The sequence below is a fragment of the Cavia porcellus genome, unplaced genomic scaffold (genome assembly GCF_034190915.1).
Source record: "Cavia porcellus strain 051 isolate PalLab524CR breed Dunkin Hartley unplaced genomic scaffold, mCavPor4.1 scaffold_16, whole genome shotgun sequence".
NCBI classification, from domain to species: Eukaryota; Metazoa; Chordata; class Mammalia; order Rodentia; family Caviidae; genus Cavia; species Cavia porcellus.
Genome location: NW_026947499.1, coordinates 52,054,738 through 52,076,955, shown reverse-complemented (window position 1 = coordinate 52,076,955; position 22,218 = coordinate 52,054,738). Strand labels below are relative to the sequence as shown.

Below are 22,218 nucleotides of genomic sequence, written 5' to 3'. Positions count from 1 at the left end.
CAGGAGAGTTCCTTTTTCCCCACAGCCTCTCCAGCATTTGTTGTCGGTTTTCTTGATCCTGGCCATTCTTTCAGGAGTGAGATGGTATCTCAGTGTGGTTTTAATTTGCATTTCTCTAATGACCAATGATGATGAACATTTTTTCATGTATTTATTTGCCATTTGCATTTCTTCATCTGAGAATTGCATATTCATCTCAGATGCCCATTTTTGGATTGGATCTTTGAATTTCGGAGGTCTGAGTTTCTTTAATTCTTTATATGTTTTAGACAAGAGGCCCTTGTCTGAGAGAGAGTTCACTAAAATCTTTTCCCAGTTTGTGGGTTTTCTTTTCACTATGCTGGAGATTTCTTTTGACATGCAGAAACTTTTTAATAAGAAGTGGTCCCAGTTATTGATTCTGGGAAGTATTTCCCGTGCGGTTTGAGTCCTGTTCATGAATTCTTTACCTACTCCTATGTCTCCAAGGTTTCTACCTATTTTGTCTTCCAATAGATTTAGTGTTTCTGTTTTAATATTCAGATCTTTGACCCATTTACATTTTAATTTAGTACATGGTGATAGACATGGGTCTAACTTTAGTTTTCGGCAAATGGAGAGCCAGTTTTTCCAGCACCATTTATTAAAGAGACTGTCGTTCTTCCAGTGAACCTGCTTGGCTCCTTTATCAAAAATAAGGTGGTTGAGTGTGTTCGTAGTTGTGGTTGTATCTTCTAATCTATTCCACTGATCTTCAGCTCTGTTTTGATTCCAATACCATGTTGATTTTACTACTGTTGCTTTGTAGTATAACTTCAAGTCAGGGATTGTGATGCCTCCTGCTTTGTCTTTGCTGCTTAGAATTGCCTTTGCGATTCTAGGTCTCTTCTGGTTCCAGATGAAATTTAGGAGTGATTTCTCTAGATCTATAAGGTATGTTGATGGTATTTCTATTGGGATTGCATTGAATCTGTATAACAGTTTTGGGAGAATGGCCATTTTCACAATGTTTGTTCTTCCTATCCATGAGCAAGGGATGTCTTTCCATTTTCTGAGATCATCTTCAATTTCCTTTTTCAGTGTATTATAATTTTCACTGTATAAGTCTTTCACTTCTTTCGTAAGAGTAATTCCTAAATATTTCATTTTTTTGCTTGCTAATGTGAATAGTCCAGTTTCTCTTATTTCCCTCTCTGTAATTTTGTTGTTCGTGTATAGGAATGCTATTGATTTCTGAGTATTGATTTTGTATCCAGCCACATTACTGAATTTATTTATTGTATCTAAGAGTATTTCAATGGAGTTTAGGGGGTCTTCTATGTAGAGTATCATGTCATCTGCAAACAATGATAATTTAACTTCTTCTTTTCCTATCTTTACCCCTTTTATTTCTCTTTCTTGCCTAATTGCTCTGGCTAGTACTTCCAGTACTATATTAAATAGGAGTGGTGATAAAGGACATCCTTGTCTTGTACCCGATTTTAAAGTAAAGGCTTTCAATTTTTGGCCATTTAGTATGATGCTGGCTGTTGGTTTGTCATAAATGGCCTTTATTATATTGAGGTAAAGACCATTTATTCCAATTTTCTGTAAAGTTCTTATCATGAATAAGTGTTGGACCTTATCGAAGGCTTTTTCTGCATCTAGAGAGATGATCATGTGATTCTTATTTTTGGCTTTATTGATATGGTGGATTACATTTATTGATTTGCGTATGTTGAACCATCCTTGCATTCCTGGGATGAATCCCACCTGGTCATGGTGTATAATCTTCTTGATGATTTGCTGGATCCTATTTGCCAATATTTTATTGAGGATTTTTGCATCTGTGTTCATTAGGGAGATCGGTCTATAGTTCTCTTTTATAGTTGGGTCTTTCTCAGGTTTTGGTACTAGAGTAATATTTGCTTCCAGGAATGACTTAGGAAGGATTGCTTCCCTTTCAATTTCATTGAATAGTTTGAGGAGTGTCGGCATTAGGTCTTCTTTATATTTCTTGTAGAATTCTGCAGTGAATCCATCTGGGCCTGGGCTCTTCTTGGTGGGCAAGGACCCAATTACATTCTCAATTTCATTAGCAGAGATTGGGTTATTCAACAGTTTTATATCCTCTTGATCTAGCTTTGGTACTTCATATGCTTCTAAGAATCTGTCTATTTCTTCTGTGTTATCAAACTTTTGAGAGTAGAGGTTTTCGAAATAGGTGTTGATGATCCTCTGTATTTCTATTGGGTCTGTAGTGATTTCTCCTTTTTCATTTCTTATTGCATGAATTTGAGCTTTTTCTTTCCTTTTTTTAATAAGGTTGGCTAGGGGCTTATCGATTTTATTTATTCTTTCAAAGAACCAACTCTTTGATTCGTTGATTCTTTGGATTGTTTTCTTAGTCTCTATTGCATTGATTTCTGCTCTGATTCTTATAATTTCCTCTCTTCTTTTGGCTTTGGGCTTGACTTGCTCTTCTTTTTCTAGCTGTTTGAGGTGTAGCATCAAGTTATTTACTTGTATTCGTTCTGTTTTCCTGATGTGGGAACTCAGTGCAATAAATTTTCCTCTCAGAACGGCTTTCATTGCATCCCACAGATTCCGGTAAGTTGTATCTGCATTTTCATTTTCTTTTAGGTATTGTTTAATTTCTTCTTTAATTTCTTCTGTGACCCACTGATTACTCAAGAGTGTGTTATTTAGTTTCCATGTGTTTGCGGAATTTTTGCAGTATCCTTTGTCATTAATTTCTAATTTCAGAGCGCTATGATCCGATAATATGCAAGGGATGATTTCAACTCTTTTGCATTTGCTTAAATATGTTCTGTGAGCTAATATATGGTCTATTTTAGAAAATGATCCATGTACTGCTGAGAAGAATGTGTATTCTGATGTTGTTGGGTGGAACATTCTGTATATGTCTATCAAACCCATTTGTTCACAGGTGTGATTCAGTTCTGTTATTTCTTTGCTCATTTTCTGTCTGGTTGATCTGTCCCTTGGTGTCAGTGGTGTATTAAGGTCTCCTGTTACAATTGTGTTACTGATAATTTGAGTTTTCATTTCTGTTAATAATTGTTTTATATAACTGGGTGCTCTGGAGTTTGGTGCGTATATATTTAAGATAGTTATCTCTTCCTCTTGGAGTTTTCCCCTTACGAGTATGTAGTGACCTTCTTTGTCCTTTATGGTCATTGTTGGTTTAAAGTTCACGTTGTCTGCAAACAGAATGGCTACTCCTGCCTTTTTTTGGATTCCTGCTGCATGAAGAATTGTTTTCCATCCTTTGACTTTCAGTCTGTGAGTATCTTTCTGGGTTAGATGGGTTTCCTGTAAACAGCATATGGTTGGATTTTGTTTCTTGATCCATTCTGCTAGTCTGTTTCTTTTGATTGGTGCATTGAGACCATTTACATTAATGGTTATTACTGTTAAATGCTGGTTAATTGTAGGAATGTTATCTCTCTGCTGTTGCATCTTTATCTTTCGGTTCTGTTTAATTATTTGCTTTGCTTAGTGGTTTTTTCCTTTGTGTATCTAAACTGTCTTTCAATATTTTTTGCAGGGTTGGTTTGGTGTTCATGAAGTTCTTCAGCTGTTCTTTGTCATGGAAGTATCGTATTGCACCATCTATTTTGAATGATAGTTTTGCAGGATATATCAGTCTTGGTTGGAAATCATTTTGCTTTAGGATCTGGAATACTTCACTCCATACTCTTCTTGACTTTATCGTTTGTGCTGAGAAGTCTGCTGTGATTCTGATAGGTTTTCCTTTATAAGTGATTTGTCTTTTCTCTCTGACAGCTTTTAATAATCTATTCTTGTGTTGGATTTCTGGGATGGTGACTATTATATGTCTGGGTGTAGTTTTATTTTGGTTATGACTGTTTGGAGTTCTATATGCTTCACTGATCCTGATGTCAGTTTCTGATCTCATGCTTGGGAAATTTTCAGCTATTACTTCTCTAAATATCCTCCTGACATCCTTCATGTTGTCTCCCTCTCTTTCATTAATCCCTATCATTCTTATGTTATTCTTCTTTGCATCGTCTTGCAGTTGTTGAATTGTTGTTTCCTGGTTCCTTGTTATTTTCAAAAGATCTTTCCTTTCCTGTTCACTAGCTGCAATCCTGTCTTCAAGGTCTGAAATTCTATCTTCACTTTCATTAAGGCAGTTTTTACAACTTTCAGTGGAGTTTTTTATTTCCTGTATATCTCTGTGCATCTGCATTATGTATTCTGTTTGTTTCTTATATTGCTCATCTAGGGATTCTATCTTTTTGTTTAGTTCCTCCAATTTTTTATCTGTGTTTTCTTTAGATATATTTAGAATCTCTTTCATTTCTTTTATCATTTCTTCTTTTATCTGGGATATTATTTCGAGTTTGAATTTCTTTAAAGCTTCCTGGAGTTGCTTGTCAATTTCAGTGGCTATTGTGTCCGATATATGAGGTGGATGGGATATATTTTCTTCTATATACATCGCTCCTAGGGTTTCTTGAGATGGGCTGGAGGTTTGAGGTTGTAATTTGGTCTTTCGTTTTGTCATTTTCCTATATTTCTGTGTTTCAAGTGTTACTTGAAAGCTTCCTCAGGATCTGTTGAAAATCCCCTTCTATGTTTGGAGCTACTGGGACTCTGGCGCCGCGCTACTCCAAGCCATTAGGCCTACAGAACCAGTGGCCCTCCTCTGCCTGCTCAGAACTCCGCAGTTCCAGACAAGCTGGGCCTCAGGGACACTGTGCGCCCACCTGCCCCTTGGAAGCTCCACAGTTCTTCAATCGCAGCCGGGTTAGGGTACTCACCACAGGCCGCAGTGCTTCAGGAACCTGTGGACCCTCCCTGGTTGCAGAGATATCCACAGTCCTCCAGACACGCAGAGAGGCCAGTGAGGGCACCCCAGATCTGCCCAGCTCCTCCTCTGCAGACCTGTGGCCAGGCGCGGCAGCTAAACAGGCTGGGCTAGGCTGGTAGTGTGGGCCAGCCCACCTATTGGGAGCTCAGCAGGTCTCCAAATGAAGCCGGGAATGGGGAGGCTGATGTGGAAGCCTTAAACCCACCTCTCTCCTTCACTGCACCTGGAAGCCTGAGGGAACTCCAGCAGTCTGGGCGCAGAAATCCAGAGTCCTCCAGACACGCAGAGAGGCCAGTGAGGGCACCCCAGATCTGCCCAGCTCCTCCTCTGCAGACCTGTGGCCAGGTATTTATAAATATCTCAATGTGATCATTCTTTATAGCTGAGTAGTACTCCATTGTATAAAAATACCACAACTTTTTTATCCATTCCTCAGTTGATGGACATTTAGGTTGTTTCCAAGATCTGGCTATTACAAATTTTGCTGCTATAAACATGGGTGCACATATATCACTGGATATGATGTTTTCTGTTCTTCTGAGAATATGCCTAGAAGTGGAATAGCTGAGTTGAATGGGACTTCCAATCCCAGCTTTTTAAGGAGTCTCCAGACTGACCTCCACAGTGGTTGCACCAGTCTACACTCCCACCAACAGTGCAGGAGAGTTCCTTTTTCCCCACAGCCTCTCCAGCATTTGTTGTTGGTAGTTTTCTTGATCCTGGCCATTCTTTCTTGTCCAGTAATCTTAAGGGCAAAGATATTGGGGCTGGAGTAAGTAGGACTGGTATTTGCAATTGTCTATTAAACTCTCATTGAGTGTGTACTAATTACGAACAAATCAAGTGTTAAGTGCTACGTAGGTATTATCTTAATACTTACTGTTCCTAGTGAGGTAGATTCTACTGTTACCCTCATTTTGCAGTGCAGAGGAAGACAGTTTTTACTCTCTATTCTCTTACGTTTAGTATCTTGTGAGTTAAACTGATAAAAGACAGATAAAGAGAAAGGGGACGAGACACCACATTTTATTGATATTAGTATTTTAATATCACACTTACATGTGAAATGTAGGAGTCTCACAGAAAAGAAATGCAAACCCAAAGGAGTGTCTAAACCTCTAAACCTGAGAGTTACTACTATTTTATACAATTTTAACAAAAAGCAATAAATTTATAGACAAGTGATAAGACAAAAGAAAAAGGTCCGGTTGTCTAGAGGCAATAAATTGGGGGAAGGAAAATATATGGAGGAAATTAAGGGAAGAAAAATGCTGTTTCAGTGAGGATATTTATCAAATTCAAGTTAGTGCCTTTCCAGTGATTAAAGACATGATCAAGGAATCACCATAGTATTACCACAGGTGATGTGGTCCAGGACAGTTTCTAGGCTCTTGTGAGTGACAAAGACTTGGACATGGCACAGTGAAAGGAAAGAGCAACAGTTTATTTATTAAGGTGGTAGCATGCTCCGAGTATGCTGACTCTGCTCAGGTCTGTGGAAGGAAAATGGTATAAACACTAGAAGCTTAAAGTGTAGGCATTTGAAACATTGTGGAGGTTCTGAGGCCTCTCCCAGTGAGGTCTTCCAGAGCTTGACCAACAGCATGAATGACGGAGTGCTGAGTCATGTCAGTTGTGTCTGTTGCATATATTCTTTCCCATAATTCACTGTCACAATCCATACACATGAGCCTTAAACGAGCTCCAGGTGAAGAAATGTTTCTACAGATCATGCCGGCCAATCTGGTGTGCATGCAAGCTAGTTGGAAGCCTGGAATTTTCCAGGGTAGGCGTGGGGGTCTTTGCTTTTCTCATCTCTGCCTCTGTGCAGTAAACCTTGGAACAAAAGTTGGAGAGTTGACACTGGGATGTTGCCCAGGTTCACCTGAGCAGAGGGGAATAGCCTCTACCCCTAACTGTGCTCTCTGTATGTATAGGTACAGAGGACAAACTCCGGGGTCCTTAGCCTGTCACTCATTAAAAGTACCACTTTTTTTTTCTTCTGAGATAGTGACTTAAAAGCAGTTTTTGCTAAAATCCACGACTCTTCTCTTGGGCCTATAGATGCTCAATAGATAACTAGAAGCAAAACGGATTTTGTGTCCTTTATGACCTTAAATCTCTGGGTATATGGTATATAATATATTAATCATTTAGGAAAAATCAAAACAAGGTTTAAATTCACCTGGCCTATCTCACCCCTCTTTAAGACTAAGGGCATCAAGATAAGAATGACTAATTTTCAGGATTCATAAGGACACTGAGTGCCAGTTTTTACAATATCTATATAGTTTCAGACACCCTTGGAGCAATCCTAGAATTCTCCAATCATCATCTTAAACCTTTAATCACCCAGGTCCCTGGAAAGACAGAGCCTCATATGACTAAAATTGGCATAGATAGAAGCAGTCATTTTATGAATGGCCTCTCAAATCGTGAGGATTTCTCTAGAGCTATGGAAACCAGAACCGAGATAATGACTGACTGGACCTCAGCCCATGACTTCACCCCTAGAACTGGTCTCCCTTCCTCTGTAAATTGGCCAGTTCAAACTGCTTGATCAGAATGTGCCCTTCCAGCTGCTCGAGCTACAGTGCTTTCTCTTTCTTTTTCCAATTAAAGCCTTTACCTATAAATTCATCCTGTTGCTTTAGTTTTAATTTCAATTATCACTAAAGGAAAGACACGTGGTAACTGCGAAAGACAAGACTCATTCTTCTTCCTATTATAAGACAGGAGATAAGACATTGTCACAATGGAAAATTTATGCCCTGTCTTTAGGCAGAAAAGCAGAAGGTAGAGTTTCCTGTATCTGCTGTTTCTCAATTATTGTCAGCTCAAGATTGCCCTTCTGCCACTGTGGCATATTTCGGGGTGTGGCACGTTCCACTTCCCTCTGTGAGCTGAGTATACAGAAGCACTGAAAGCAACCAGCCTAATTACACAGTAGAGACTTGAACTTGAACTTGATCTGTTTTAAAGAAAGAAAAAATGAGGTTATGACTGCAGGGGCAGAGATTTGTGTGATGAGGAGTCTTGTCATGTGGCTTAAAGTTTCTGCTCTCCCAAGTCCTTTAGCCATGGGGACACACTGCCCCGAGTAAGCAACTATTGATATTGGAAGAGTGAGCACCAGTAGGAGAAAGAAGAAACCAGGAAACTTCCTGGAGTCAGGCAGGACCAGAGTGTCAGAGGTCAGAATAGGGTCAACACTCGCAGCAGGGAGTGAGACCTGGGGCTTCCGGCCCTAATGAGGCAGTGGGGAGAAGAGGAGAAGCCAAAGGGAGAAAGGATGTCGGATCAAGGCTTTAAAGCACTGTAAGTCTGAAAGGAGCTGCTGGATGGACAAGTCTGAAATCTGCAAGGCAGGCTCTTAGGAAGGGCAGGCAGGAAGGTCTTGGGTGGAAGTTGCTGCTGTCCACAGACAGAATTTGTTCTTTGAGGAGACCTCAGTTCTTCAACCAGTTGCATCAGATCCACCCAGTTTATTAATCATAGTCCCCTTTGCTTAGAACTCCATCAGTTGTCAGTCAAATGTACAAAATTCCTTCACAGTAACACCTAGACTAATGTTTGATTGATTCACTGGATACTATTGATTACATTAAGTGATACATAAAGCTGACCACCACAGTGCTCAATAAACACTTGCTGATTTAATACATAACAATAAGCTAAAATTTATTGAGCAGTTAATATGTGCCACACATTCTTTTAAGAACTTTGTGTCTATGGATTCTTTTACCTTTTCCAGAATATATATGAAGTCAGTTTTTTTACTTGGGTGACAATTGTGTTATTTATCAGTCAGTATTTTCTCTTTGCCTTTTTCCAGATATGAGATAGGTTGTCACTTTCCTGCGCTGATCAGATTTGGTATAACCTTGTGATTTGTTTTGATCAATGACTTTAACCAGCAATGATTTATATCACTTACCAATTAATGTATATTATTTTCACCCTTCTCATTTTGACCAGCCATGGTCAGATGGTAGAGTCTATCAGTTTGATCACCTAACTGGACTATGTGAGCAGAGCCCCAGCTGATGATAATTATGTTAGATACACAGCTTATGTGTTAAGCTTTTGATAGTTAGGGAGTTATTTATCCTCAGCTATAACCCATCCTGTTCTCATCATACCATTGTATAGATGAAAAAACTGAGGCATAGAGTTTAAGCAACTTGTCAAATAACACAATCAGTAAATAGGAAGTCTCGACACAAATTCAACCTGTCACTCTATTTTCTTTCTTTCTTTCTTTCTTTTTTTTTTTTTTTTTGTATTGAGGATTGAACTCATGACCTCATACTTGCCAGGCAGGTGCTTATGCTGCTGACTCTCCTGCTTCAGCCTCCCAGAGTGCTGGGATCACAGGTGTGTACCACCATGTCTGGCAAAGCTTAATCTGTCAGTTTTCCTCTCCATACACCAGTGGTTCTCAGTTGAGAGCAACTCTTCCTGATTCCCACTTGATAATATCTGATTGTCAAGACTTGGGGATGGGAGCTGCGTTAGTGGCATCCAGTGAGTAGAAGCCAGGTGTGCTCTGAAAATCCTACCATTCTCAGATGAGCACCCCCTTATCCAGGCAGAATGTTATCCAGCCCCAAATTTCAGTGGCACTGCTGTCGAGAAGTCCTACCTTTTCCCTCCTCACTTTCAACCAGTCACATGGTTGGACTGTCATAGTTAGTTGATTAATTAATTGAGACCAGTGGGGTGTCAGTGCTGGAACTGGTCTTATTTGACATTTGCCTAACTTATCTGGAGGTGTATGTGGTGTGGGCTCTACATTTGCTGATGACACTTGGCAGTGCCAGGTAGTGAAATGCCAAGCTGCTAGTGATCAGCCGCAGGAAGATCTCACCAGGCTGTGCGAGTGGGCAGAGGAGTTGCCAGGGACGCGCTTCAGTGTGGGCAAGTGCAAAGTGCTGCTTTTGGCAAAAAATAATCCATGCTATACTTAGAGTTTGGAAGAGGATGGAACAAGACTGGGGAGGGGTGGAAAAAATTTAAGTCTACATAGAGTGATTCCCAAGATACCTGATTATGTCTCACCTAAGCTGTAGCTCACGATGCAGGTGCCCAGTCCCTGGTCCTAGAGGGACTTGATTAGAAGCCTGGCTTCTGCCTCTCAGGTCTCATTGAAATGTTCTGCAGGAATACAAAGCTAGTTTTTCCAGATGCCTTGATTTTTCACAAGAAAACAAAAATCTTGGGTTCTAATTGTTAAATTCTCATTTTCTCCCTTTTGATAACTTTTAATTTTTGGTACAACTTCAACCTATAGCTAAAATGGCATGAATGGTATAAAGAACTCCCATATATCCCCTACTCAGATTCATCAATTGTTAACATTTTAGTCCATTTGCTTTCTAATTTAAATTGTGTGTGTGTGTGTATGTGTGTGTGTTACCAAGGATTGAATCCAAGTTCAGTAGCACAAGACCTTTTCACTGAATTATATCCCTTTATTTTATCTTTAATTTTTTTTTGTGAAAAGTTCTCACAAATAGGCTCCGACTTACAGCCCTCCTTTCTCCGTCACTCAGGCCTAGCAAAGTTTCCAGTTTTAAAGAAGAACATAAACAGAATTTGGTCCACCAGACTTCTGTAGCAAATGGTTTCTGAAGTCCAGGACCACTCCAGTCCAATTAAATAAGAATCTATTATCAGAACCCAGACCTGTGAAAACACAGAGATGGCCATCTACAAGCCAAGGAGTGAATTTCATAAGAAGCCAATCTCGCTGACACCTTGATCTCACACTTCCAGATTTCAGGACAGAAAGAAAATAAATTTTAGTTGTTTAAGCCAAAAAACAAAAAGACACAAGAAAAAGACAAGAAAAGCAATTTCTCTGGAGTGGAAACTGGACATGAATATATTTTTAAAATTTTCTTCAGGTGATGCTAATGTACAGTGAAGCCTGAGACCCACTGGTCTGGTCCCTTTTTGGCTGAAAGTGGACACATGACTGAGTTCTATCCAGTGAGAATATAACAGAAGTCTAGTTGAGTGCTTCTGAGTAGGTTCCTCCACTCTTAAGAGTTGTACAGATAAAGAAGCAGCACTTCTATGGGATCCTATGTCTGGATATGACAGAGCATTATACCTGGAATACAGGCATATTAGATTTGGGTATAATGGAATATAATATCTGATAAGGATATGATGCAATATGGGCCTAAGAATGGTTGCAAAGACTCTGGGTCCTTGAATTTTTCTCTAAATTGCTGAATTAATTGCTGAGGTCTCTTTAATTGAGATCTGTTTTTATCAAGGGTTTGCTTTTCTATTTAACTTGTCTGGCAAAAATGACTAGTCACCTGCCAAAGATTTATGCACACATTATATAATACAGAGTTATTACATGGAAACAACTCTTCAGCTGTGGATGGCTTTTTTTTGCATCCCTTTCACTGGATCTAGACGGGACCACGAGGTTTCTTACCAGTGGAACATGACAGGCAGTGGGTTCCTTCTGAGCCAAGGTGATTAGGTTTCGTGCATGATCCTCCATCTCCTCATCATCACCTCTGTTCTCTTCTTTCTGCCTACCAGCTGGTGACACCAGTTCAACCTAGTAGTTGTCGCATGGCAGAGCTACACAGCAGAGCAGCTGGGTTTCTGCATCCTTGCCTGCAGCAGAACCATCCGTGTGAACCATCAGCCAGGCGCACTTGCACAGGTCCTTGTGTGAGCGAGAAATAAAGGTCTCTTGTGTTAAGCACTTGAGAGTTAGGGGTTTATTTGTCATGATAGATAGCCTAAATTTCCCCAACTAATAGAAGCTGATTAAGTCAGCTCCTACTTACAGGCAGGAGCATTTTACCTAATGCATCAGAGAAAGATTCAGTACGTGTAAATCACTCTCAAAACTGATTTCCTTTCTGTCTGTCTGTCTGTCTCTCCTTCTTTCTCACCCCCCTCTCTCTTTCTCTCTCTGTCTTTGGGCACTGGGAATCGAACTCAGGACCTTGCATTTGCCAGGCAGGCACTTGTGCCACTGGGCTTTACCCCCTGCTCTATGTTCTCCTTTCTATAAACATCCTAACTAACCATAATTCTGGTCTAGTTGTCCTGCTACTTCTAAGACTTGTGCTTAGCTGTTCCCCCATTTTGGATGATCTTAGTCCTGGAGCTTCTGCAGATACCAGTTCTAGTCAGTGTTCACTCAGTGCCTAGGAAGACAGAACCATCCAGCATGCCTCAGGAGAGGGGGTGTTGTTGAAGAACGCAGAAAAAGCATCCCAGCGATCTGAGAATGGGGTACAGCTGGGCCTCAAAGACATGGAACCTGGAAGCTCATGGAAGCGAAGAAAGCCATTGTTTTCTCCCTTGTGTTGTGTCTGTTTCCCCCTTAAACAGCTCATAATGCATTTCCCCTTCTTCCTCTCTCCCTTCCGTCTTTTCTTCCTTCCTTCTTTCCAGTCTTTCTCCTTTCCTTCTTTTCTTCCTTCTTGATAGGTGTCTGAAAATCTATCAGGTTTTAGGCACAGCAGATGCAGTGGAGGACTGACCGGCGCAGCCCCCCAATGAGACAGAGGACGCTCTTGTGGGTAACAGGTAACTGCCAACTTTATTGTTGCGGGTTCTGGCTTATATATCTGACTGTGGCCAATCAGGCTGCCACGAGGGCTGCCACGAGGAGGCAGGGCTGGAATGAGATGCGGACTCTGGCTAATATACCCAGCTGTGGTCAATCAGGGGTTGCCACAGAGTCAGCACGGGGCGAATACGAAGTGAGCACAGGGTGGCTAATTTGGAGAGGGACGTAGTGCATTGCGGAAGCTGGCGTGGTCCTTAGTCCCGGGTGGGGTATGGTATGTTGAGCGCCTGCGCCCAACAGAGGACTAGATAGCCAAGGGCCCTGCTGTCACAAAACTTAAATTCTTATACTGGAAAAAAAAGAAAATGAGTGAGCAGTTGCGACAGCAAATCAGTGGTAGACTGCTTGGTCAGCAAACTCAAAGTCCTAGATTTGGCCCTTAGCACTGCAAAAAATAAAAATAAAAAATAAACAAGCAAACAAAAACAAAATAAACACAAAAATAAAATGTTACAGAATTATGAACTTTCACAGAAATAAGTATGGACTATAGTGAAGAATAATAGATCATCTCTTTTATAGAGTTGATGAAGAAGTCCTTCCTAAGGAGGTGACTTGTTAGCTCAGACCTAAAGGATGATAAAGGACCAGTCATATGAAGAGAGAGAAGACATTTGAAGTGGTGGGAATGGCAGGTGCAAAGGCCCTGAGGCAAAAATATGTGTTTCATTTGATCAAAGAACTGACAAGGGGAAACAGCATGACTGGAGTGCAAGAAGCAAGATGAAAGTAATGAAGCTGAATAGGTCAGCAGGCTCTCCATAATGCATGGTTTGAAGACTATAGCAAAAGTTTTCACTTTATTTAACCTTTTTTTTTCTTCTTCACCAAACAGATACTTTGGTTTTGTTTTTGTCTTCATTTTTGAGCTAGGATTTCAATATATCCCAGAGCAACCTTGAGTTGTGGAATTACAGGCACAAACCACCATGCTGTTCACCAAAAATGTTTATAAATTAATTGACATTTGGTCCACTGTTGTTGTTCAGGTCCATGGCTCCCTCATATCCTTTAGGTTCTGCCCCCTGTAGTCAACTAGAAATTGCCTTCTGGGTCTTTTAAAACTTGGCTCAGCTCCTAAGTCGTTGGCCACCCAGTGAATGGATTCATTAGCCATACATCAGGGACAACCTTTTCCACCAGCTGTGGGTGGAGGCAGACTCGTGAGTAGTGCCTACCTTCTAGGGGCTGTGGAGGAGACAGGCAATGATGAAAGCCCGTAAGAATTAGTTCCAGAGATAACATTTAGAAAATTAGCATTCCCCGGGGTGTCTAATCTACTAAACTTCTCAATATATATGCTAGATTGTGTTATGATTTTTATCTAGATGCCCACCAAAAGGCTCATGTGCTCATGGGAAGGCGCTTGATCTTGGGGGCACTACAGCTGACTTGCTGTTAGGAGGCGAGGCCTCATTGGAGGTGGATCACTAGGGACATGGGATGTGACCTGGAAGGTTTATTTCCCTCTCTGGCTCCCCCCTTCACTTTCTGCTTCCTGGCCACCACGACATGAGCAACTTTCCTATCATGTCTTTCTGCCTCAGAGCCAGCCAACAAAAGAATGTGAGTTAAAATAAACTTCTCCTCCTTTAAATTGTGAGGATTGGGTATTGTGTCCCAGCACTGAGAAAGTGATGGACATATTGTATCTAATGTACCTCTGATTAAAATTTTTTTTTTTTTTGTGGAACCAGGGATTGAACTCACCACCTTGCACTTGCCAAGTAAGAGCTTATGCTGCTGAGCTAAATCCCCAGCCTGTCTGATTAAAATTCTTAAATGGCTCCTAAATGAATATGCTTTGGATCAAAATCCAAAATCTTTATGTGGCTATAATGCTGCATCCTCCAGACTCAGCTCTCTTTCTGGTTTCACGTGATACTGCTCCTTATCCCCCTCTGCACCCCATAAACTACACTTGACTTTTGCCAAAAGGTCAACAAGTGATGCACCAGGTACACTGGCTTTTGTCATTTTTCATCTCTCCAATCTCAGAGCATTTCCATTTGAATTTTGACTTTATATGTGATCATATTATTTTTGTCTCTTCCTTGACCACACAGCAAAATTTGAGACCCTTTTCATATTCCTCTGTACTTGATATTAAGTGCTGTTTGAGTGCATGCATGCTAAGAAGTGAGAGACTGTGTGGCCTGTGAATTCACTGAAGACTTCATGGAAAGCATGGGGTTCGATTTTGGCTTTGAAGAATGATTACCACTTAGAAAGGACAAAGTCAAACATTTTGGGCAGGAATAACATTCATTAGCAGAGGCAGAGCACTGGGAATAAGTGATATCGCCAGGGTACCATGTGGGCACTGGCCTGCTGAGAGAAGAGATCTGTGCTGACCAGATGTAGAAATATGGTTGTCTAGGTGGGAACAGACCCAAATGGAACCTGCGAACCATATTACATAATAATAGCTAACATTTATATGGTGCTTGTTCTGTTTCAAATTCTTTTCCAACCGCCTTCTGAATAGAAGTTCGTTTAATCCTCACAACAAGCCTGTGGAGTAAGTGCTATTTGGGGCCCATTTTACAGATGAGGGATGGGGTCTGAACATGGGAGATGCTGCTGCAGAGTTCTTATGTTTGGATGTTAACCCAAGCTGCCTCTCACCTCTTGAATGGTGGAGGTTTCACTTGGCACAAGATCAATTCAGGGCTGCACATTAAGGAAGCATGAAAGACAGACCCAAGGGATCTGGTTCTGAGACTGGCAGAGGATGCTGCTGGTCTAGAAAGGAGTGAGCTGAAAATCCATTGATGGAGAGGGAAATTAGAGAAATGTGACCTAGAGCTCAATGGGTAGCTGTTGAAGAGGCTTTGTAGCCAAGCAGGCATGAGTCTGTGTTCCTGCTTTGCTAGTTATTTGCAAGCACTACCGTCTGTCTGATGTATTTCATAATAATATCCACTTCTAATCTTAAGATTAAATGGACAAAGTAAGTGACATTCATAGCACAGCGCTCGGCATACAGGGCGATAGCCTAGTGCATGTAATACTCTTCACAGGGCTTGGATGACAAGGACTGACCAGGATTCTGGCTGGAACCACTTCTGTCAGCGAGACGCATCCAGTTTTCAAGCAAAGGTGCCTTGAATTCCCCATGACAAAGCCTGTCAGGACCAGGCCTGATAGTCCAGGGGTCCTCCCTAGGTTAGTGACTCCATCTCTCTCCTTTGTTTCTCTGAACTATGTGAAAGGTCTTTCCACTTGGCCTCCAGGGCCAGTGCCCAGTAGCCCATGCCCTAGAATCTCTCTGCACCCTAGATCAGTTCCCCAGAAACCCTGTTCTTGGTAAACTGCTTGTCCCCAGGGTGGCAGAGGCTGCTTCTTTCTCCTGATGGGGGACTTTACCTATTTGATCCAGCTTTCCCATCTTTCCGTCCCCAAGGGTGGCTGGAGTCATCTTTACTCAAGAGTAGGGGAGGTGAGTTAACACAGAAAGTGCTGAATTGCAGTGAAAAAAGAATTCCCTGTCCAGCTCTCTTTTGTCCTCTGATAACCTAAGAAAAGCATCTTCTTTTGGTGTTAGACTATCTTTAACACCTCTCTCACACTTGGGTTTTATTCTTTAGACAAAGCCTGCATTTCTTTTAGGACAAGCAGGAGCTGGAATATAGCATGTTGTTTTGTTTTTATTGTATTTATTTCCCCAGTTATTATTTACTTATGGCAAACAATTCCAGTTTTCTTTTTATACAAGTGATAGTATAAAATTACCCTTCAAAATATATTCATTGAAGAAAAGATTGAGCCAATATAAAGAAAAAATTAGGTCTGTAATTGTTGATGTAGAATGTGAATAAAGGACCTTATTAACATTGTACTCAGGTGACCGAACTTTGGAAAATGCCAGCATCATAGGAAGCCACTCAGTGTGGGAAGCCAAGTCTTGGATGTGAATGTGGCTCTGTTTATTAGCTGTTGATATGGTTATTCTTCTCTTTGAGCCTCCATTTCTTTGCTTGCCAAATGGAAATAATAATTCCTACTGCATGGGGTTCTTTTGAAGATTAAATGAGATAAATTGATATATATGAGCATCGTTTGCTTATAATGACCCTTAGTTGTTAAACCAAATAATTCAATCCTAGGGTGCCCCTTAACATAAAATTCATTGTAAGTATAGTTTTCCAGGATTTCCATCCCATAATGGGGGTGAGATCAGAGCAAGTCATACAGCATCTCCTGTTTGTTTCTGGGCTGGTCAGTGAGGATATTAGTAATACTGTCCTCCTGGGGTTCATTGGGAGGATCAAATTGCTTAACAGATGCATAGTACCAGATGCTAGGTAATCATGAGCTCTGAGGATGATAACCCTGTTTCTACTGTGTCTGAAGCCCCAAGTGGGATAGGTCTTTGGAAAACCAAAGTGCTGGGGATGAAAAAAAAAAAAAAAAAAAAAAGCTCTATTGGCAGAGTCGCTATTGGCAGAAGGGACATATTTCCCATGCTTTCTGATATCAAATAGTCAACTGTCCTTCTACTCTCTCTGCTCAGAGTTCTCAGAACCCGCATGAAATGTGTTCTTTCCCTCCTTCCTGAAAGCATAACCTCCTTCTGGCTTTTCTCTTGCTGTAGCAATGTTGCTATGGACTGAATTGTGTCCTTGCCTCTTTGATCCCTCGTATTGATATTTGGAGGCCCTCTCACTGGGATGCTATTTGGACGTGGGGCCTTTGGGAGATAATTAGGGTTAGGTGTGGTCATGAGAGTATGGCTGCATTAGTGGCTGCTTTATAACAACAGCGATCAATTACAGCAAGAAAGTAGCTGTCTGCTAGCTAGGAAAGAAGCTCCTCCCTGAAGTAGATTCGCCAGCACCTTGATCTTGGACTCTCCAGCCCCCAGAACCATGAGATGTAAATGTCACTTGCTTAAGCTATGATATTTTGTCATAGAAATGAGAGCTGACTAATAATATAATGCTCACCCTGTTTAGAATCCATCTAAATTTTTAAAAAAAATATTGACTGTTTATAATGTGCTAATCATTTTGTGTGAATCACCTAAATTGGGGTAAAGAATTATTATCATGCTCCATTTGATGGAAGAGGAGACTTAAGGTTGAAGCCCAGAGGACCATCCCAAGGTCCTAGAACTACAATGTGCTGTCAGATTTTGAATGCCAGAATTCACATGCATTGGGTATTCTCCAAGGATTCAAGGTAGGGAGCATGCTGACTCAAACATCTACAGTAAACTCACTCCTGGTCTTAAGAGATAAAAGTGCTGGCATTTGCTAGTGGCTAGAGTGTGGATGAGCTGTGTTCAACTTCCAAGACAGAGAGGAGTAAGTTTTGTGGTAAGTTTGTGGAGAAAACACCCTGAAATAATAAAACACCGCCAGTTCAGATGTTTACAACAAGGCAAAACCTTTAATAACATGAGTGCTTATTACAGTAGCTGCTTCGGGGCTCTGACATCTTTGATTTCTGGTCATGTTTTCTAACACATAAAGGTGAATGCCTCCCTCAGGGTCACCTGGCTGGTTGGTTTCCTGAGGATTTGTGTGGCTGGATGATGGGAACAGCAGTGCACTTGCCCTGATGGGGATTTTGAAATTCCCCCCTTGCCATCACCCATGACTTTTAGTAAAGTCCTCTTCCAAGGAGGGAAGAATGTGGAGGTCCTTCCAGCAAAGAAGGAAGAAAGGAAAACATCTAGCACAGATACACAGAGAGAGGAACAACATTTAAGGGATTGGCTTGAAAAGTTAGAGAGAATGGAAGTTTGGGACTTGGGGTCCAGGGACCAATGTGGGAGAGAGCTGAGTCCATTTGGTTTCATTCTTTGTAAGAAGTAATACCATCACGAGGACCATGCCATGCAACCTCAGAGACATCTGTGGACACTTCCCTCAAGGCTGTGCTGGGCGTGGGGCAGAGGTCAGAGGTCAGCTCAGACAGGCGTGGTGCGTCTGTTGGCTGGATTGTTATGCAGCGACTCTTTGAACTCTTTGGACGTGGAATTGTGGAACTGTAGAAAAGCGTGGTCCCGATCAGAGTTGAGGAGGGTCCCCATGGTGATCTTGGAGGGATCCCGCGAGAGGGTGAACATGGAAATGTCGGTGGAGGGGATGGTGTGGAAGCCTTTGCTGATGGGGGACAGGTCTCGGGACCTAGGCTCAGTGGAGCGGGAACTCGATCGCCTCCGGAATCTGTACCTGTAGGGCGGAAGGCGGGCAAATGTAGATTTCTTCAGGAGCTCAGAGTGAGATTTGGCACGCAGCTGCTGATGTTTTTCAATGTAGATGTGCACAGCCACCACACCCACAATTTCTGCGATGATGAAAGAGAAGGCGCCGAAATAGAAGGACCAGCCATAGGAGTAACTCTTCTTAGAGTCACGTTGCCCTGGGTCTCCAGCATTGGCTGATATATAAACTATGATGCCGATAATGTTGCTTAGCCCTAAGAGAACAAAAAAGAAAATACACGTTTTTTATAAACCTCAGAAGTAACGTTCGCTTTTGGTGCTGAAATATTTATGGAAAACATGGAGATAACAGAAAGAGAGGAGAATGGATTATGGCTGAGAAATCTCACCCCAAACTTCCCTTGCAAAGTCTGCCTCTTGGAGAATGAATTCCTCCCCTCAGTCCCGAGCAGTGTGCATTCAGCTAAAGAATACATCCCACTCCAACTGCAAGTGCAGTCACATGCTGAGTGCGTTTACTTTTCTTTAGAAGAAGTTCATTCCATCAACACTTAATCTCTGGCACGAAGCCATGATGACAATGGCAAGATGAAGACACAGGTCTCTGCCCTTGAATTCCTTACCATTTGCAGGAGAGACAGACGTGTAAATGCAATTAGAACACAACACAGTTAAGACTCCATGGGAGACGTATACCAAATGACTCAGAAGCTAAAGGAGAGAGAGACTGAGCTCCTTGCTTTGAAAAGGAGGTGACAGTTGGAATGAATCCTGAAAATTGAACCAAAAAAGAAAAGCTGTGGGCCTGCGGAGTTAGAGAGAAGAAACTGAGAATGATTTGCCTGGGTTCTAGCTTGGGTAATTAGAGGCTAGTGGCCTCTTAAGCTAGCATAAGAGGTAGCAGTGAGACCAGGTTTTGAGAAAAGGGGCTATTTGGAGATGACAAGTTGAAAGTAAGATGGAGGGTACAAGTGGTTCATTCCAGGAGATATTTGTGGGTCTGAAGCTGAACTAATGAACCCACAAGGAAGGGATAGCAGCTTAAAAAATTGTTTTTTTCAGCGCTGGAGACTGAACTGAGGAACACTGAGCTATATCCCCAACCATTTTATTTTTTCATACAGGGTCTTGGTAATCTGGGCAGGCTGGCCTCAAACTTGGGATCCTCCTGTATCAGTCTCCTGAGTATTTGAGATTATAAGAATGGGTCATCATCCCCTGCCTCAAGTCTTTTTACCTGTACCGAATAAGATAATACTTTAAACTTTGATGATGTTTGTGGCTTGAGGGTTAGGAATTGGAGAATATATAGCTGTTATCCCTACCAGACAAGGATCTCAGACTTAGTTTCCCCAAGTGCCAACAGAATAGCATTGTGAATACTTGCTCAACTCCTCAGAGAGGAACTGATTCTCTAGAGAATGGTGTGAAGGAGCAGTAGACTTTTGAGGGCTGTGCTTATCTTTGGCCACGTTTCTCATGTTATTGCTCCAACAGGGAAATACCTTTTTGTCCCTTTGCTTCAAGGATCCTATCCAGGACTTGGTACCAACAGAATGACTCAGGGAGATTGGCACTTCAGCTGCTATCTCCTCACCTCCACATTTATGCTACCCATAGGGTGATACTAAATGAAGATGGTCTTTCATTAGAATTCCTAACACCAGTTGGCATGTGACCATTTCCAGGAGCCTCCTAGTCTTCCCTCTATTCCTTGAACATTCTGTACATCCTTGTGCCCCTAACATCTCCCCAAGGTCAAGCATTGAAGAGTTAAAGCTTGACATAGCCTGGCCACTGTGTCTGCCTCAACGCTACCATCCTGATTGGCTGATGCACATGCATTAAGGTATTAATTTTCTGAATGTGACTCTGGTCATTCTCCCACTAAGACTTGTCTCTCAGGGTCAGGTGTGGGACCTACTCCTGCCTCATTTCCTCTTGCCATTACCCAGCCCAGGCATTCCGCAGGTAGACAGCGAGTTCTAGTCATGAGCTACTTTTCAATATGGGAGTTGGCACCTCCAGCTCTGTGTCAGGCTGCAGGAAACCACAGGATGAAAAACAGCTTCTCTTGCTGGAGTGTCAATTTGGCTGGAAGATTAGTGAGAAAGACACATTCTTTTATATTAAAATGAACATGGGTATAATAAGGAGGAGAAAGTAGAATTCACATAAATTTTTAAGTTAAATGGGAGGCAGACTTCAAAGACATTTCATCTCACCGAAGGCAGCCTCCAGTGATGCCCCCTGATTTCCCAGGGCCATGTTTTCTCCCTCTGCCAGCAGGGAAATTTTGGTGCAAAGTTTAGAAAGCCTCAAAAAGAGATCTTCCTGGGAGGGGTTGGATGGAGGAAGAAAAAGAAGTTCAAAGAGAGGCGCAGATGTCAAACTAGGTTAAAGAGGCAGGAAGCCAAGTGAACTGCCAGTCATTCACAGGGCACATACTATGTGCCAGGCACTGTGTGAAAAGTTTTACATACATTCCTTCTTTCATTTCTTTTTTCCTTCCTTCCTTCTTTCTTTCCTTTCCTTCCCTTTCCATCTTCCTCCTTTTGTTTCCTTCTTCCTCCTTTTCTTTCTTTCTTTTTTCAGTACTGAGGATTGAACTCAGGCCTTTGCTGGGCTCTAATTTGAGATCCTCCTAACTCAGCCTCCCAGAATGCTAGAATTACAGGTGTGTGCTACTATACCTGGCTTATCAGCACCGTTTCAATGAAGCATTGCAGCAGACCTGCTTTTAAGAGAAGGATCCCTTTCTTATAGATGTAGAAAGTGATAGAGGAGATAATTTCCTTTATTGACACAAATAGGAAAAAGGTCAGGGTGGAATTTGAAGCCAAGACTCTTAGCCACAGTAGGTTTAGATTTCAGTAACAAAGCTTGATGTGGTGATGCATGCCTATCATCCCAACTAATGGGAAGGCTAAGACAGGAGGGTCAAAAGTTAGAGGTTAACTGAGACAAAAAACCAAGATCCTGTATCAAAATAAAAACTAAAGAGATTGGGATTGTAACTCAGTGGTGGAGCACCCAATCCCAGTGCTGGAAAAATTTTTCAGTAACAAGCTCAAGAAGAATAAGCTGAGAAATCATTTTATTTCACCCATTAGATTGTAACTTCCCTGAGAGGAGAGGCTAGCTTTGTTCATGGCTACAGCTTCAACTCCCAGCCCAGAGCCTGACCCTCAGCAGGAGCCCAGTACAGATTTGTGGTGTGAGGGAAGGACTAGAGTTTATGTGAGCACTAAACACTCAGTTCATATAATCATGAACCCTGTGTGTGGAGCATGTGCTGGACGCCCACCATGGTGCTTGGTACAATTATATATACTAATTCATTTAATTCTCTTAGCCTCAAGATGTGGGCATTTATTATCCCCATTTTTGAGATGGGGACACTGAGGCTCAGAGATGTTATATGAGTTGTCCAAGGTATACAACAGGAAAATAGAGAAGCCAAGATTTGCACCAAAAGATCTGGCTTTTGAGCACCATGCACGGTGCTTGATACACAATATGAGTTTTATTAAGTGTTACTGATTACTTTCCTGAAACCACAGACTGTAGTGTAGCGGAACAGAAAGTCTTAGAGAGAGTGACCGACTC

At 41.7% G+C, this 22,218-nt stretch overlaps 1 protein-coding gene across 2 annotated transcripts in view; it reads right to left on the bottom strand.

Moving 5' to 3' along the window:
* Positions 1-17,800: 17,800 nt before the first annotated feature.
* Positions 17,801-22,218, bottom strand: part of Cacng3 (calcium voltage-gated channel auxiliary subunit gamma 3) — an 86,865-nt gene continuing 82,447 nt past the window's right edge. For both annotated transcript variants that reach the window (XM_063226677.1, XM_003477821.5), the window contains exon 4: positions 17,801-18,863. In XM_063226677.1, the coding sequence (XP_063082747.1) occupies positions 18,352-18,863 (512 nt within the window). In that variant the 3' untranslated portion in view covers positions 17,801-18,351. The remainder of the gene's footprint in view (positions 18,864-22,218) is intronic.